This window comes from Mastomys coucha, unplaced genomic scaffold (genome assembly GCF_008632895.1).
Source record: "Mastomys coucha isolate ucsf_1 unplaced genomic scaffold, UCSF_Mcou_1 pScaffold14, whole genome shotgun sequence".
NCBI lineage: Eukaryota > Metazoa > Chordata > Mammalia > Rodentia > Muridae > Mastomys > Mastomys coucha.
This window is the reverse complement of record NW_022196896.1, coordinates 16,756,659-16,774,357: the sequence shown is the minus strand read 5'-3', so window position 1 is coordinate 16,774,357 and position 17,699 is coordinate 16,756,659. Positions and strand designations below refer to the sequence as shown.

General features: G+C 36.7%; 1 protein-coding gene across 5 annotated transcripts in view; it reads right to left on the bottom strand.

The window, feature by feature from the left end:
* The window catches only part of Nkain3 (sodium/potassium transporting ATPase interacting 3), a 652,366-nt gene that overhangs the window by 437,924 nt on the left and 196,743 nt on the right, over nucleotides 1-17,699 (bottom strand). For 2 of the 5 annotated variants that reach the window (XM_031366510.1, XM_031366512.1), the window contains exon 2: nucleotides 7,101-7,252. The exons of the other annotated variants lie outside the window; for them this stretch is intronic. In XM_031366510.1, coding sequence (XP_031222370.1) covers nucleotides 7,101-7,133 — 33 coding nt within the window. In that variant the 5' untranslated portion in view covers nucleotides 7,134-7,252. The remainder of the gene's footprint in view (nucleotides 1-7,100; nucleotides 7,253-17,699) is intronic. 5 annotated transcript variants of the gene reach the window in all.

Here is a 17,699-nt window from a genome sequence, read left to right as displayed (position 1 = left end):
TTTGTAGAGCTGGATTTGTGGAAAGATATTGTGAAAATTTTGTTTTGTCATGGAATATCTTGTTTTCTTTATCTATGGTAATTGAGAGTTTCTTTTTTCTGCTCCATTGGACAGGGAACTAGGCCTTGTGGTCATGGTTGGTAAGGTATGATACAGCTCTTGGTGAGTAAAGAGAAATGTAGAATTGGCATGTAAGGTAGTAGAGTAGATGACAATGATACACAGCAGTATATTTGTCCTTGGTGAATAAGAAAGGCTGGTGCCACCATGCTCACAGTCCAGAAAATTTCTGGCCACAGTGGTAAGAATACTAAGATGCTGCCATACAATGTTTATACCTAATTAGTTGTGACAGAGTGTCGCATGATGAACTGCAATATTGGCTGATACAAAAGTGATGACTGGAGACCTGGGTCTCTTTAGTAAAAGAGAGTGGAGAGGAACTAATATCTAAAACAAGGCAGGTGATGGAGACTTCTGTTTATCTTGAGGAATTATCTGAAGTTCATTTTCATTTGCGTATGAGTCCCATAAAATCCTCTTATTTTGGTTAACCCAGCTAGTCCTTGGTCAGAAAGCTCATGAGTGGAAGTTTATTACCCAGGAAGTCTACCTCAAAGTTAGTATAAAGTATGATACTGTGTTGTCTCTCAATGACAAACCCTGACAAGGCTCCTTAGGACAGGTTTGGCATGTCTTATATGAAGAGGGTAGTAAGAATTCAGCTGTAATTTTGGTGGCTTTTGTTTTACTATTTTACTTTGCTCAGTACATAAAATTCAAATGCTCCCCATACTAGTTAGTAAAGAGCCTTTAACCCTTTTTTTAAAGCAAGTAGTCATGACCATTATCTTCTCCACCCACACAAAGAGAGGCATAAAAAGAGAAGTCGATCTCACGTGTAAATATTTCCATATCCTCCTAGTAAAGTTTTATATAAAGCTGATTAACTAGACAAACCCAAGGGTTTGTGTACCCAGTTGAATTTAATGTGCCCAACTGAAAAGGAAACTCAGCAATAAAGACCTATGGTACCTCCAGGATCCAGATAACAATGTGAATTTATGTGCTGGAGTTTTCATTTAAAAAGTTCCAGAGTCACCATGCGAAAGCCAGAATATCTATTGGACTGTTCAAGTTCATCTGTTACCAAACTTCTTGCAGATATACCATGAGCATACATCTACCTCCTCAATGTGTAGACACAACAGATCTATAGGGTGAACCCTGGTGAGACTCAAGTTACCAAGGCCCTTACTGCCTCCTTCTTTGAGGAAGCCGGACCACCAAAAGCCTTATGCCCATCCCCATTGCTTTAGGCTTGGCCTTGGCAGAATAAAGCTTTACGTGAAGCTCACTGGAGTGATGGTTTTCAAATATGTCTTCTACTGCTTGACTGCCTTTCTTTATGGAGACATAAAAAGTAGATATCAAAACACTCTTTAGCAAAAAAAAAAATTTAAGAGGTAATAAATAGGAAGACAAAATAAGATGATAATTATCCTTGATTAGAGTAAAGCTTTGTGTAGGAACAGATATTTTACATTTAGAAACATTCATGGGGAGATGGAAACTCTTAACGAGAACTCCAGGCCCTGTAGTGTATTTGAGTAAACAGAAACAGCAAAGAAATTTTCTCTAGGAAGAGAAGCTGAGCTACATTAGACATTATAAAGATTTAGTTGGCTGGTAGGGTAGAGTATATGCAAAACCAGCCCTCATAGAGCTGACCCATTCTCTAAACATGTTCTGTGGTTTAAATAAATGGGAGCTTCAGTTCAATGTAACATAGTCATGTAAAGTTTGGAATTTTATAGTAGATGATTTTATCCAATATTGACTCTCAAAATGTTGGGTGGTTTCTGGGATTGAATCTCAAAGCAGAGGGTGGTTTCTGGGATTGCAGACACCCTGACATGTGTTTGTAGTCAGAGACTAAAGATAAAGTTGCTTGTAGCCACTGGTTATTCTTACTGATGTATACACAGCTTTTTAAAAGTTCCTCTGTAATAATTTTTCCTTATTTTAATCAGTAATTAAATCCATAGATATTTACTCAACGATGCTGTGAAACTCTCTCCATTTTAGCCCATGAGGTATAAACCCTTCAGCTCTAACCCTAAAGTTACTTAAATATCTAGAAATAATCAGTGTGCAATGTGGAAGTTTAATGGTAGAGTTGTGTTCAAGAGTATTTATTTCTGTCCAAGATGGATATCAGAAAAACCTGAAGGCTTCTCAGTGGAAGCTGTGTCTAAAAGATGTCTCAAAGCATGAGTGAGAGCAAGACAAGAAGTAGTCATAGACAGGGCTGAAGTGCCCTTTGTACTCAAATGTTCCAATGTATTCTACTAACATATTCAAAGTTTAAATAGCAGATTAAAAATAATTTGGGAACAATTTAATCTGTGTTGAACATGTATAATTTTTCATTAATTTATATTTTCATTCACTTTGAATCCTGATGGAAGCCCTTCCTTTCTTTCCTTCTACTCCCACCTCTACAAGTCCCTTCCCCCATTTCCTCCTCTTCTCCAGAAGAGGAAGCTGGCCCCTGAGTACAACCTGCCAAGCAGGATAAGACACATCCTCTCCTGCTGAGGTCCAACTGCTAGGCAGTCAAGGTAGGGGAAAGGAATCTAATGGTAGGCAACAGAATCAGAGACAACCTGAGCTCCAATTGTTAGGGCACCCACCTGAAAACCAAACTACACTTCTGTCACCAGTATGTAGAGGATCTAGGTACAGCCAGTGCATGCTCTTTGGTTAGTGGTTGGCTGTCACTATTCCCCAAAGAGTTTCATGTAGCATTTACTTATATATCACTAATATTAGTCATTAAAATGCTTAGAGATGATTTGAAGATAACAAAGGCATTTGAATAAAATAGGGTTCATTGCAACGGGAAACCCTATCATATATAAAGTAGCCGCCCATTTTGAGAAAATAGCAAATATGTCAAAAATTTCCTTGTATGTTATATCCCTCCGAATTTATCATTGCAGTGGTGGTGGTAATATAAAACCACACACCAAAACACCAGTGTTTTTATACTCTTGATGTCTTTTATTTACACAATTTTCTTCACTGGTTATATTTACCAACAGGCTTTGCTCTTTCAATCTTTCCAGGAACTGACTCAATAATCTCCACACCCTTAATTCACTTGCTAAAAGAAGTGAAATATGGGCTTTCTTTCCCAACATTTCAATATGTTTTCAATCTTGTGTTTGAAATGTTTTTCTCCTAGCACTAACTTTGTCTTCTGATCTTGCCATAACTTGTCACACAGGCTTTTCTGCTTTCACCCAAAGTTTATAGCGTATGGCTAGTTTTGAGCTGTTTTATAAATTCTGCTATTCTCCCTACAGAACAACTTCTGTTTTTAATTTCTTAAACATCTTCAGTATCATACAGGCTGGTCACAAAGCTTGGTTATTTCCCTCTTTTCTCTTATTATGTAACACCCAGCAACAAAATATAGGACATTACTTTTAATCATATCTATCAATTTCTATATTTTGGGGTCTGCGAAAATATATTACTGGGTATGTTAGCAATTATTTTAGGGGAGATTCCTCTATTGTGGCCTTAACAATTCACAATTCACACACTTCAGGCCGATATATATATATATATATATATATATATATATATATATATATATAACATATGGTTAATTAGTTAGTTATTTAGTTTTCTAGGCTTTGCTTCTCAGCCCTGATCCTAGCATGTCATATTTTTTTCTCAATCTCTGAGCTGTGCTCACATGCACAATTGCTTTGTTGATTTGATTTTGTTGGTAACACAATTGCTTCTATTTCTGCCAGCTTCTGTTTTCCATTTTCTTTCCTATGTTACTTTTTAGGTTCTGAAATAAATGATTCCCTGAACCTTCCTTCATAAAATAAAGCAAGCACTCTTATCTAGAAATACTATATTTGTCAATAAAAAAGGCATAATATGAGCAAGTATAAAGGAGAGAGCCATAAAAGACAGATCCAAAATAACCCATCTTGTGAGGGAATTATTTCTTGGGCTCTATCAGTAACAAGTGAGCAGTAGTGGCCTTTGAGAATCCCTATTCAATGAATGAGCATCCTCTGCAGTCCTAGTCCCAGAAGACAAGTCCAGAGCTGCACATTTGTCCCAATCACCAGGTTATTATTTCTCACTCCATATAGAAAAAGCATGCTCTGTCCTTGGGAAAAGATGCCATAAAATAGAGGTGTGTATGTGTGTGTGTGTGTGTGTGTGTGTGTGTGTGTGTGTGTGTGTGTGTGTGTGCATGCACAAACCTGCATACATGTGTGGAAGTTAGTATGTCAATCTAAGGCTATCCTCACCCTTGCTACAGCCATGACAAGGATCCTGCACCCTCATCTGATCAACTCCATGATCTGTCCCCTTTATGACTGATGCTCTAACATTACCCACACCAGCTACCTCTGCTTCTCTCTGCAGGAACATTTCCTGCATTGATATTTTCCTCTGCCCTGGAGACGTATAATTTTGACTAGACCACTCTGGTACCTTTCCTATATTTCCCGCATCAAAGCTGCATCAACATTTGTAGTCAAACCACATCTCTTTCCATCAGAGTCACAGCATTCTCCCTTGGTACTCATTTCTCTGTCTTAGAGTAGCAATCCACTTTAAAATTCCTGTAACTCTTTTATATTGACAAAGGAAAGCAACACATTATTTCTGAAACAAAAGTCAGGGACAGAAAGATAGAAAATGATAATAAATCCCCTGTAGTGGTTGTATATGGGAAGAACACAGTGCTATGAATTATGAAAAGAAACAGACATTAGTGAATGCATAGCATGTGTGAGCTCATAACATTCCTGAACAGCAAACAATGCATATTTGTGACCTTTGCTTTTCTGACAATAGTTTGAAAAATATACAGACTCTGCTTTTCTAAGTTTTATTTGCTATGAACAATTCACTATTGTGCCACTTTCCAAGATGCATTCATACATCCATTTCCCATTGACAATATTCTCTCAAAACAAATGTCCTAGTTGCAAAACTCTCCTACTTGATGATAGAACAGAGCAACAGAACATTCCAAATTATTCTTCACACAATTCTAACCCAAAATTCCTTCCTGTAAAGTGTAATGATGAGAGTAGCTGACATAGGGGAGGAATAGGGGTGAACGATAAAATTACATTTTATGAAATTATCAAAGAATTAATTAAATAATAGATTATTAAAAAGAACAAATAGCATATTGCATTTTTCCAGATAAGTTACACATCTTGTTCAATTTTTCCTCATTATCATCTCAGGAAGGAAATTCTTTCTGAAGACACTGAGCTCCCTATAGTGGAGCAATTTTCTGGAGTTCTCAGGAACAGACAGCCAGTTTGCTTCACAGGTTGATGTACTTTTCTTACCCATTACTTTCTTTGCTTTGTATTAATTAGATAAGAAGCTACAAATTTAAAGGAGAGTATAGGCGCTATAGAAGAGGATTTGGAGGGAGGAAAAGGAAGGTGGGAATATGGTAAATGAATATAATCACAAAATTAACCAAAAATCTTATGCATATTCCTTAGCAATTATTTTCTATCTGGAATGACACTGTCCATGAGGGCTCTTATAATGAGAAGGAAGTAAATTGTCCACATGTGCCTCTGGAGTTGACAGAAGTTCCAGGTACAGGGTTAATTTCAATGGATTTCTTTCTTTCCTTTGAATAATGAGATTCTAATTTTCTTCCAAGATCTAATAAAGAGGTGAGGTAAAACAAGTTGGATAAAAGGACCCCAAGATTTCTGTGGTAGTTATCAAATGTTAGTGTGCCTTAAAATCACCTATAAGAACTACTTATATATTTGCCTATCTAAGTGCCCAGTGGTAATATGCTTTCTTCTTTTCTAGTCAGTCTAGGAGGGTGGCCCAAGAAATGGGAAGGCTCAATTTAACTGTGGATGGCACCATTTCTGCAGACTTCTAGAAGCCAAGAGAGAACAGGGATGACAGCCCATATAGCCTGAAATTAATGCCTCTCCCACTGTGATGGTTTGTATATGATTGGGCTAGGGAGTGGCACTATTAGGAAATATGTCCTTGTTGAAGTAGGTGTGTCACTGTGGGCATGGATTAAAGCCCACCTTCGTCCTAACTCCTGGATGTGAGTATTCTACTAGCATCCTTCAGATGAAGATGTAGGATTCTCAGTTTCTCCTGCACCATGCCTGCCTGGATGCTTCCATGTTCTTGCCTTGATGATAATGGAGTGAGCTCTGAACCTGTAAGCCAGGGGAAGCAAGCCAGTAAGCAGCACCCCTCTATGACCTCTGCATCAGCTCCTGCTTCCTGACCTGCTTGAGTTCCAGCCCTGACTTCCTTTGGTAATGAACAGCCATGTGGAAGTAAGCTGAATAAACCCTTTCCTCCCCAACTTGCTTCTTGGTCGTGATGTTTTGTTAAGTAATAGAAACCCTGACTGAGACACCCAATCATTTTTTAAAGGAAAGTAATTTATCATAAAGTGTTCTACTGAGATATATTTTATGTGATAGTTGTTATTTATCATCAACTTGACATGATCTAGAATCACATAGGACACAAAGCTTCAAACAAACCTATGAAGAATTATCTAGATTATGTAGGAAAAAAGTTTAATTATTAATTATGTGTGGCATTATTATATATGGGTTGGGATTCTGGACTGAATAAAAAGACAAAAGCCAGCAAATCACTGGCATCTATTGCTTTTGTCTTCAGATTGAAACACAATGGATGCAGGTGTTTCAACTCCCCTCCTTTCATGAAGGAATACACACTTAGACTGTGAGCCAAAATAAACAAGTTCTCTTATGATATGCTTTTGTCCATTTTGCTTTAATCACAGAATCAGGAAAACTAAGGCAAACTCTTCTTTCCTTTTTAGTCCTTTTTGTTCTTCATAACTGTGCTTCATTTCTTTATATTGTATTTTTTATCTGAGGCTGAAGAAAATATTAGCTAACATGATATTCCTAACTTTTTAGTTATGACTTTATTTTATGCTCATTGCTATAAGACTTTAATAGACATTGTGAACCCATAATACTCTATCTTGATTATGTTTTCATACATACCTTGAAATATTTCATACGCAGTGTCCTCCCCATTACTTCAATGATGCCATATTGTTATCCGTTAGGTAGTGGATATTTGACATTTTCTGGCTACCAGTTCTTGAGGTCTTCCCTTCCAGTGCAGTTCTCAGCCATCACTGTGTGAATGATAGCTGCCAGGAGAAAGGATTCAAATCGACATACTACAAAGACTGCTTTCTGAGTCACCTGAGCACAGCCTCAAGAATAGGCCTCCTATCAGCTTGTCCTCCTTAATTTAGTACTGTTTAAAATTGTGCTTATAAGTCATTGGTGCCTTTAAGAAGGGTTTATGCTTTTATGTTTGTAGAGCTGCCTGGTGTCATACTTTTCAACACAATGATAAAGATATCCTTGCTCTCTTTCCTCCTGGGAAGAACCTTGAAAACATTTTAGTTGTTTCAAATGGGAAATAGAGTGACAATAGTCACATGTTAGGTGACAATAAAAATGAAGAAACAATGAATCTGAATAAAGAAGTAGGGTTATGAGCATCCTAGGGACTAGATCAATAAGAAAGGGAGGGGTCCTTAGCTTCAGATACATATATAGCAGAGGATGGCCTTATCTGACATAAGTGAGAGAGGAGGCTCTTGGTCATGTGGAAGTTTGATGCCCCAATGTAGGGGGATGGTGGAGTGGTGGGGCAGCATGGCTGGGTGGGTGAAAGAGCACACTCATAGAGGCAAAGAGGAGGGGTTAAGAGGGCAGACGGGATAGGGGAGTTGTAGAGAGGTAACTGGAAAGGAGGATATTATTTGAGATGTAAATGACAGGAATGATGAATTAAAAAAAAAAAAAGAATAAGTAGGGCTGCCAGATCAAACATTCATGGACTAAGCTTGTGTTTTTTTAAAAGTTTAGTCATGCTCTTACTCCTGCTTCTCCACCTCGCCTCTTACCCCCTTTACCCCCTTGCTCTCCCTCTCTCCCCATTCCCTCCTCCCCATTCTCCACGTGGTCATAGCTGGCCCCTACTTCTAACTCTCTCCTTCGTTCTCCCTTTCTCTGACTCTGCTACCCTCTTAACTCCCCTTCCCATGTCCTAAATAAACTCTATTCTATACTATTATAAAAAAAGTTTAGTCATATATATGTATGACGATGTATGTATATATATTTACCTGTATGCACACACACACACACACACATGAAACATTTTGTGTTTGTAAAGGTACATTTCTGATATTACATGATGTGACTGCTTCTGTGACTAATAAATCTCTGAGATAACCAACTGATAGAAAAATAATCTGCACATTTCTGTTCATGTGCAGTTAACCTTGGTACTTTGGAGGTAGCTAGCATGAAGCATATGATGGTAGAGTCCACAATGGATCAAAAAGCCTTTTACCTCACTATAGCCAGGAAGCAAAAAGAAAATAAGGAAACTACACTTATAGTCCTTCTCACTCACATGCCCCTTATGACCTGAAGACTTCCTAGAAGACCCACATCCTAAAGGCTTCACCATGTCCTAAGAATATTACAAAATACATCTAAGCCTTTTACATGTGGCCTTTGGAATTCACTTGAGCATGAGGAACATATTTAAAATAAAATAGCTTATTTATTTGAAATGTGAATTTCCCTTAGCACCTTGTAATTTTTATTTGCTGAACTTGTGCCTAACAAGGAGAAATAGTACTAGGGTATGAGGATGGCTGAAGAGGAATGCTAAGATTATGTTGGTATGAGGATGGCTGAAGAGGAATGTTAAGATTATGTTGCTCCTAAAGGAGGGGTCATGTTGTTCAAAGATTAGCAATAATGTGTATACAGGTTAATGGTAGGAATAATGGTCAGAGAGGGTGAAGTCAAAACCCCTGAGGATTCTGAGCTACAGTCTAAGAAGATCCGACTTTGTTTTTTTGGCGAAGACAAATAGGAAAGACTCTTTCAAAATCTCTCATTTCGACCCCTTTAAAAGTAATGTAGCAGTAAGAATCAATTTTATGGTTTAGGTCTTCCACAGAGAAGGCCTTTTCAGATTTTATGGGGCTTTTTGCTTCAATAAGATCCATTTTCCTTTTTATGTTTTTCTTTGGTTTTTTATAGTCCTCCTTTGTTCAGGATAAAAATGATGATGGATCTAACTTAAGAATGTGCAACAAATAAGATTTTCTATTACTGACAGATGAATGAAAACCTGGATGGTGTAGAAACTGACAAAGGCCAAACAATAGATTCTTAGCCATTCCGAAGCAACTTGCTGCACTTCAGTACAAATTACAAGTCGTCCTCCCAAGCCCTTCAGAATCTAAGGCCTGCCAAGAGCTAGTTAACTACTCTGACAGCTGAAGGCAGAGCAACAGAAGGCTCGGTTTTTGAATGAGTAAGTGGTATTTAATTTGAATAAAAGGGCAGTCAGAAAGCAGCAGCGAGCAGGGGTAGCAACCATCCAGGGAGTTTTGCTTTGAATGCTTATTTGATGTCAGAACTCTCCACTGCAAGCCTATACTGGCATAAATGTTTTAAAGTACAGGACTGTGAATGGCAGCGACAGGCATCGATAACAGTTGTGTTGGAACCGCTTACCCAGCAGTGATTACACTTGGGTTCTGAAGTGTCTTTCTCTACTTGTTATCAGTGGTCATGGAGAGTTGGATGCTTGCTGCTCATTGCTAGGAATGATTGACACCAGGTTGAGAAGCTCATGCCGGACACTGTCTTATGTTACTTCATTGACTGCTCTTATAACTGTCACTATGCTAATGCTATTTCTACTTTTGAGAAAAGGAGGACAGAGCATCTTGTCCATGACTCCCACTCAGGTGTGTTGTTGATTCCCGTATTACTGTTTCAGAAAAGGGCATTGCCTTCCTGTCCTGAAACTTTGTGTAGCTTATCCCCACTTCCATTTTGAATTGATGTAAAGCATTAAAAACCCTGTATTTTCATTCTCAAACAAGGATTGAATCTTTTGTCCATCTGTGTCAAAACACTACAGGATATAGGCTGGGCTGCCTTGTCCTATTTCATATGAGTCATCTACTTGAACACTCTGTACCATTGACCTCAGTGAGTCAGGGGTAGAAAGTACCCCTTACACGTGAATCTGTTGATTTAAAGAAAAAGTGCTTTTCTTCTTTTTGTGGTGAATTTTCTAATTCATACAGAACTTTTTCTTCAAAAGAAATCCAAATATGTGCATAAAAGTTATCTAATGGATACCTCTAATATTTTATACTACATACAAGATTTTCCACCTAAAAACAGGAACAGAAAATTACAAATAGAGCTTATGAAACATTTCCAATGTAGGTTGACACTTACTGGAGAATGAAAGTCTATGCAATCATCACCATGGAGGAAGAGATATTAATATATTCCTGCTTGATACAGGTAATTTGTTAGAAGAAACAAAGTTTTATATGTGTTGTTAGATTGCACACCTATCTCTTACCCAGTCGGGTCTCACCACCTACTCTGCTGAAGGTGCTGTGAAGTTTTCTATGTATGTTGAGGAGTAAATACTGAATGACAGTTCAACCATGAAGAACATTTTTTAGTTTTAAAGGTTAATAAAGCTAGAATCCTATCACACAGCTTCTTAGAGTTTGCTTTTATCCTAATTTTATGGATATCTATTGGGGAATAAGATGAGCCCAGGACAGAGGTATGAGGCTTCACCGAGTGGCTGAACTTTCTAGTAAACCCAGACATTAAACAACCAATTGTTCATTTTCATACCATGTCATTTATTCATTTAGCGTAATTCTATCAATACTATCAAGCAGTTAAAATAAGTCAACAAGAACTGCATATCACTATAGAATTTAAACCATTTTTAAAGCCCATAACCCGAAGAAAGCCATGAATATAAAGTGACTTTTTTGGGGAACAGTAGCTTTTCTGTTTGATTTTCAAAAATTAATTAAAATATTGAATGATTCACTCCCTAAATTTCTTAGTATTATCATTATGGGGATGAAAGTAACATTGTAGTGTTTATCTCCCCTCTTCTCTAGCTTCAGTTTATATGTTGGATTTTCTAATGCTTTAATGAAAAGATATAGATTGCAATTAGACAATAAATTGTATCAACTCATCAACAAACTGTAATACAGGCTTGGTCAGTGATTTTGCTAAAAGCTGAGGAAAATATACCCATCCCATATTCCTTTTAAATGTTTCCCACCTAGCAAACTTGAGTTTCATATCAGATTTAGAGTACCTCTCTGAATCTTGGTATTTCTTGTTCTTTATTTCATCAAGTTAACTCTAAAAAGACTAGATAATTCATCTGTATGCAAGCCTAAATTTCCAAATTTGCAGCTCTAACTACTACAGTGTTTGAAATTACCTTCTATGGATGACAGTAAATTACTTTCAGTAGTACCTTCAATATATTAAAGCTACAGCCCACTGCAATCATGTGTGGGCCAATATTGCTACTGTCAGTAGGTACGCAATCAATAAAACAAGTTTGTTCAGGATTATAGCATAGCAGAAGTCTCATAAGGTAATGGTAGCATGAAATATTTCATAAATGTACTCAGTAAGACCTTTAGTAGTAAAGAAGTAATTGCATTGATTTTACACTTGTAAAGCATTCTAGAGCCTGACATCCTCAGAGATGATTCTCTGCTAAAGAAATCACTGTGGTTGAACCTGATGAGAAAGTTATGTAAGTCAGATAATAAGTACTGAGGTACCCAATTGGGCTGACAAGCAAATCAATTTTTTTTCCTGATCTTTCAGAATAGGTAGGAATAGCCTGTTGTTTGGATATTTGGTATATGGCAGACATTTTTGGTGGAGCTTATCATAACTCTGAGTATGCAATATTTTGTAGTTATTTGAACAAAGTTTATTTGATTTGCTAGCTTATGGCCAGAATGTACCTATCATGTGTTAAATGTTTGCAGGGCAAAGCAGGCTAATTACACACATTTTTAAATTGTATACTTTTTAAGTAGCATGATGAAATTTTATAATCTCCACTCTGTTCCAATCATGACATGATAAACATTTGTACAGTGTGCTCATGTTGTATGCTGCCTTTTTTGGGTTTTTTGCTTTGTTTTGTTTTGTTTTGTTTTCCAAGACAGGGTTTCTCTGTATAGTCTTGGCTGTCCTGGAACTCACTCTGTAGACCAGGCTGGCCTCGAACCCAGAAATCCGCCTGCCTCTGCTTCTGTGTGTGCAACCACTGCCCAGCTGTATGCTGCCTTTACTCACTGATCTCTGGAGACCAATCCAAGTTAACAGATCCACTATTTGACAGCACAGTGCCTGTTTTAAGTACTTCTCCCCCTTTTTATACTTAGCAATGGCAATAAAGTACAAAAGTATTAAGAATTGTGCTTTCCATATGAAAATGAAAAGCCACAAACTGCTTTCCTGAGTTCTAAACTGAAGGGCTGATGGATACCATATGCTGAGTTTATAATATCTACAGTTAGAAAAAATGGAATTGTGCACTTTCTATAGCTATATAAACTTTGGATTCATATCCATGAATAAAAGAAAGACAACTGTAGTGGAGGAATATCAAAGTGGAAGCAATCATTTTTGTGTGTCTTTCCCACCTACGGACAGTCAGACAGAACAAGCTAGTGAATTGAGGTTAAAGTTGATAACCCAGGTTCAAGTTGGGACCACTAGGTTCATACTCTACTGCACTGCTTAACTCCTGTGAGACTGGCTAATTAATTTAACTTTCCTAAGCTTTTTGTTCCAAAAGTACAGTGAAAATGGTTTATCAGGAAAGGGGATAACATTTGAAATGTAAATAAAGAAAATATCTAATGAAAAATAAAAGAAAATAAAAGTTTGTGAACTATTTTAAAGAATAAAAAACTCTAGCTATATTAGGCTAAATAAGTGTTCACTATATGTTGTCTATTATTATCATTATTATTCATAATTAGACTATCTGCCCAAGGTATTTGCTGAGTCAACAAAAATCAGAGGCACAGCACAAGCTGCAGCTATTAACATGGGTTAGGAAAGGTTCTCATTTCAGAGATAGGATGCTTCAGAGGGGATCATTAGCATAACTTAGAAAATAACCTGGCTCATGATCCATGCTCACACCAAGGTGAAGTGTGTAGGGAAGGTGGAAAAACTAACAGAATATTATGCTAAGTAAGACTAAAATTCATTATGACCAGTAATGCAGAAATCCAATAAATCTTTAATAAGTTCTAGAATAAGGGCCCTGTTACTGAGAATGAGTTGATACTATTCTAAGAGCTAGCAATGAGGGAAGAAATAAGCTGAAGGCCGACAAACCAATTCTGGTGAACACTATTACTGTTAGAAAGTTTATCCAGAGTCTACATCTGCCAATTACTAGGATGAACAGGCCAAGAAAGAAATTAGGGAAACAACACCCTTCACAATAGCCACAAATAATGTGAAATACCTTAGTGTGACTCTAACCAAGCAAATGAAAGATCTGTATGATAAGAACTTAAAGTCTCTGAAGAAAGAAATCAAAGATCTCAGAAGATTGAAAAGTCTGCCATGTTTATGGATTGGCAGGATTAATATACTAAAAATGACGATCTTATTGAAAGCAAGCTACAGATTCAATGCAATACCCATCAAAATTCCAATTCAATTATTCGTAGTTAGAAAGAGCAATTTTTAAATTCATTTAGAATAACCAGGAACACAGGATAGTGAAAAGTATTCTCAACAATAAAAGAAATTCTGGGGGAATCACCATCCTAGACCTCAAGTTGTATTATAGAGCAATAGTGATAAAATCTGTAGGGTATTGGTACAGAGATAGGCAGGAAGATCAATGGAATAGAATTGAAGACTGAGAAATGAACCCACAAACCTATGGCCACTTGATCTTTGACAAAGGAGCTAAAACCATCCAATGGAAAAAAGACAGCATTTTCAACAAGTGGTGCTGGTTCAACTGGCAGTCATCATATACAAAGCTCAAGTCCAAGTAGATCAAGAACCTCCACATAAAACAAGAAAAGAAAGTGGGGAAGAGCCTCGAACACAAGGGTACAGGAGAAAATTTCCAGAACAGAACATCAATGTCATATGCTCTAAGATCAACAATAGACAAATGGGACCTCATAAAATTGCAAAGCTTCTATAAGGCAAAGGACACTATAAATAGGCCAAAATGGCAACCAACAGATTGAGAAAAGATCTTTACCAATCCTCCATCTGATAGAGGGCTAATATACAATATATACAAAGAACTCAAGACGTTAGACTCCAGTGAATCATAAAACCCTATTAAAATTAGGGTACAGAGCTTAACAAAGAATTCTTAACTGAGGAATAGCTAATGGCTGAGAACAATTTATCTGTTCTACATCCTTAGTCATCTGGGAAATGCAAATCAAAACAACCCTAAGATTCTACCTCACATCACTCAGAATGGCTAAGATCAAAAACTCAGGTGATAGCAGATACTGGGGAGGATGTGGAGAAAGAGGAACACTCCTCCATTGTTGGATTGCAATCTGGCACAACCACTCTGGAAATCAGTCTGATGATTCCTCAGAAAATTAAAAATAGTTCTACCTGAGGACCTAGCTACACCACTCCTGGGCATATACCCAGAAGATGCTCCAACATATAACAAAGACACATGTTCCACTATGTTCCTAGCAGCCTTATTTATAATAGCCAGAAGCTGGAAACCACCCAGATGTCCTTTAACAGAGTAATGGATGCAGAAAACATGGTACATTTACACAATGGAGTACTACTCAGCTATTAAAAACAATGACTTCATGAAATTCTGAGGCAAAAGGATGGAACTAGAAAGAATCATCTTGACTGAGGTAACCCAATCACAAAAGAGCATTCATGGTACTCACTCAATGATAAATGGATATTAGCCCAGAAGCTCAGAATTCCCAAGATACAACTCACAGACCACATGAAGCTCAAGAAGAAAGATGATCAAAGAGTGGGTGCTTCAGTCCTTCTTGGAAAGGGGAAAAGAATACTCAAGGGAGCGTATATCAAGGCAAATTATAGAGCAGAGACTGAAGGAAAGACCATCCAGAGACTGCTCTACCTGGGGATTCATCCCATATACTGTTACCAAACCCAGACACTATTGTGGATGCCAAGAAGTACTTGCTGAAAGGAGCCTGACATAGCTGTCTCCTGAGAAGCTCTGACTAATACAGTCATTAGTAATTAGTATTACTAATACTAATACTGAGTGCCTGACTAATACAGAAGTGGATACTCACAGCCAACCATTGGACTAAGATTTTTAAAAAGAAAATAATAACTTATATCTAGTGCAATTAATAATTTTTTTGCTTTATTTCTCTATGAATTGAATAATAGGCTTGCTTAGATTTGTGATTAAAAACGCTTTTATTAAAAGTAATTACAGAACTGAGGAGATTCCTAAGAGCTTAAGGGCAGTTACAACACAAGCTTGGAAATCTAAGTTCAATCTTAAAGCCCAGAAAAAGGTAAAAGGGCAGGAACAAATCCAAAGTTTTAATTTGATCTTCACATGTGAACTGCAGCATGTGCTTATAGCCTATCATGCATACACATACACAAGCAATAACACTAATGTTAACAGTAATTGTTATTATAATTAATAATAATTATTATTTTAAGAGTGCAATTGTTTTTGGAGATTTGTAAACAGATTGAACTTGGACATATAATACTTTCTAAACACTGAACCAAATTCCATTTACTTTTTAATAAACTTAATTTGGTGACACACATACACACACACACACACACACACACACACACACACATATATATATATTTGATAAAAAACATAGAACAAAGAGTACCCATGTACTGTAACCTAAACTGTCTTTATTTATAACATCATACATTATTATGCTACAGTATTCAAAATAAGAAAGTAACAAATTGGTACTTCATAATTAAATTCTACACTTTATTTATTTCATTAATTTTTATCATAATATTCTATTTCTGTTCAAGTATATATACAATATTTAATTAGTAATATACATCAAATTCCATACAAAGAAATGGAATTTGCATATAAAATAGAGTTCTCAAGGACAAAGCCAGAGCTTCAAAGGCAAAGAGAATAATAAATACATTCACAAGGAGTTAGTATAACTTTTGACATGAATTCAGATACCATAAAAACCAAATACAATATTATAAGTTTTCATAACAAATCAGTGTTTGACAGTCCCTTCGTCCACTTTAGAATGCCTGTGTGTTTCTGTGACAGGAATCAGAAAACCCCAATGTTCTATAATGTAGAATACTGTAGAGAATTTGCATATCATCTAAATGCCTCTGCATTACAAGATATTGTACTTTTGGCTTTCAACTCCTTAGGAAATATCTATATTATTTGTCAGGAAAAAATGGCTCTGTACCTAAAATACATCATAAGTTTACCGCTCTCATTAATTAATTATAATAGATTATAATTAACTCATCCATTACATATTTTTGTTGTTCCTATCAATACAGACATAATATTAATTCAATTGCATTGCCAAAATGAATTAAAATGCTGGCCATGAGTTACAGAGGTGTCTGAGCAGTAAAGAGCTCATATAACACTTCTAAAAGATAAGGGTTGGATTCTCAGCACATATAATTAGGCAGCTCATAACAGCGCACAGCTCCACGCCTAGAGGATCTGTTGATGCTCATTTATGGCTTCCATACACACTCTTGCATGCACATACATACACACATGGGTGTGTGTGTGAACACACATACACACACACACACCAAAAGACAGACAAAACAAACACACATGGGGGGGGGACAAATTAAAATAAAAAATAATTAAAATACTAGGCCTCACTTTAAGGAGCTCAGATTCTAAAATAAGGGGCAGAAAGGTAATGCAGGTCTTTTATTATTGGTTATTTTATTTATTTACATTTCAACATTTCATATGTATCCCACTTCCCAGTTTCCCTTCGGCAAATCCCCTATCCCATCCCTCTACCTCCCCCTGTTTCTATTAGGGTATTCCCCCGACCACCCACTCATTCCTGCCTCACTGCACTAACATCCCCCTGTGCTGTGGCATAGAGCCTCCATGGAACCAAGGGTTTTCCCTCCTATTGATGTCAGATATAAATAGGTTAATATCAGAATTTGCATAAAGCTTGGACCTGCACAATTATGGAAGATTTTGAGAACACATGGATAGGATAAAGCAGTTAGATTTGTAGGTACTAAGTACCATGCAAGCAAGTCACTTATTCTAAGGGAGAATGCTATACATCATGTTTGCACACATATCCACCAAAGCATGAGGATGGAGGCATTTGGCCTGCAAAGTAGCCAGTTCCTCTGCAGTGCCAGACAGTTGGTTTCTACATGATTCCACTATTTCTTAGAAACCAGAAGCTAGAAACTTAAACTTTAAACAAAACAGACTCTTGATTATTGAGTAATCGTACACTGATATTCATTCTTTCTTGTAATATATTAAGTATAAATTATATATACTCAATACATATTAAATATGTATCTCCTCTGGACAAGGATGCCCTATGATGCCAGTCTATAATTTCTCATCATTTATAAATAGTAACTGCATCAAAAGAGAGGAAATTGAGTATTTTAGAAAATGTTTTTTTTTTTTTTTTTTTTTTTTTTTTT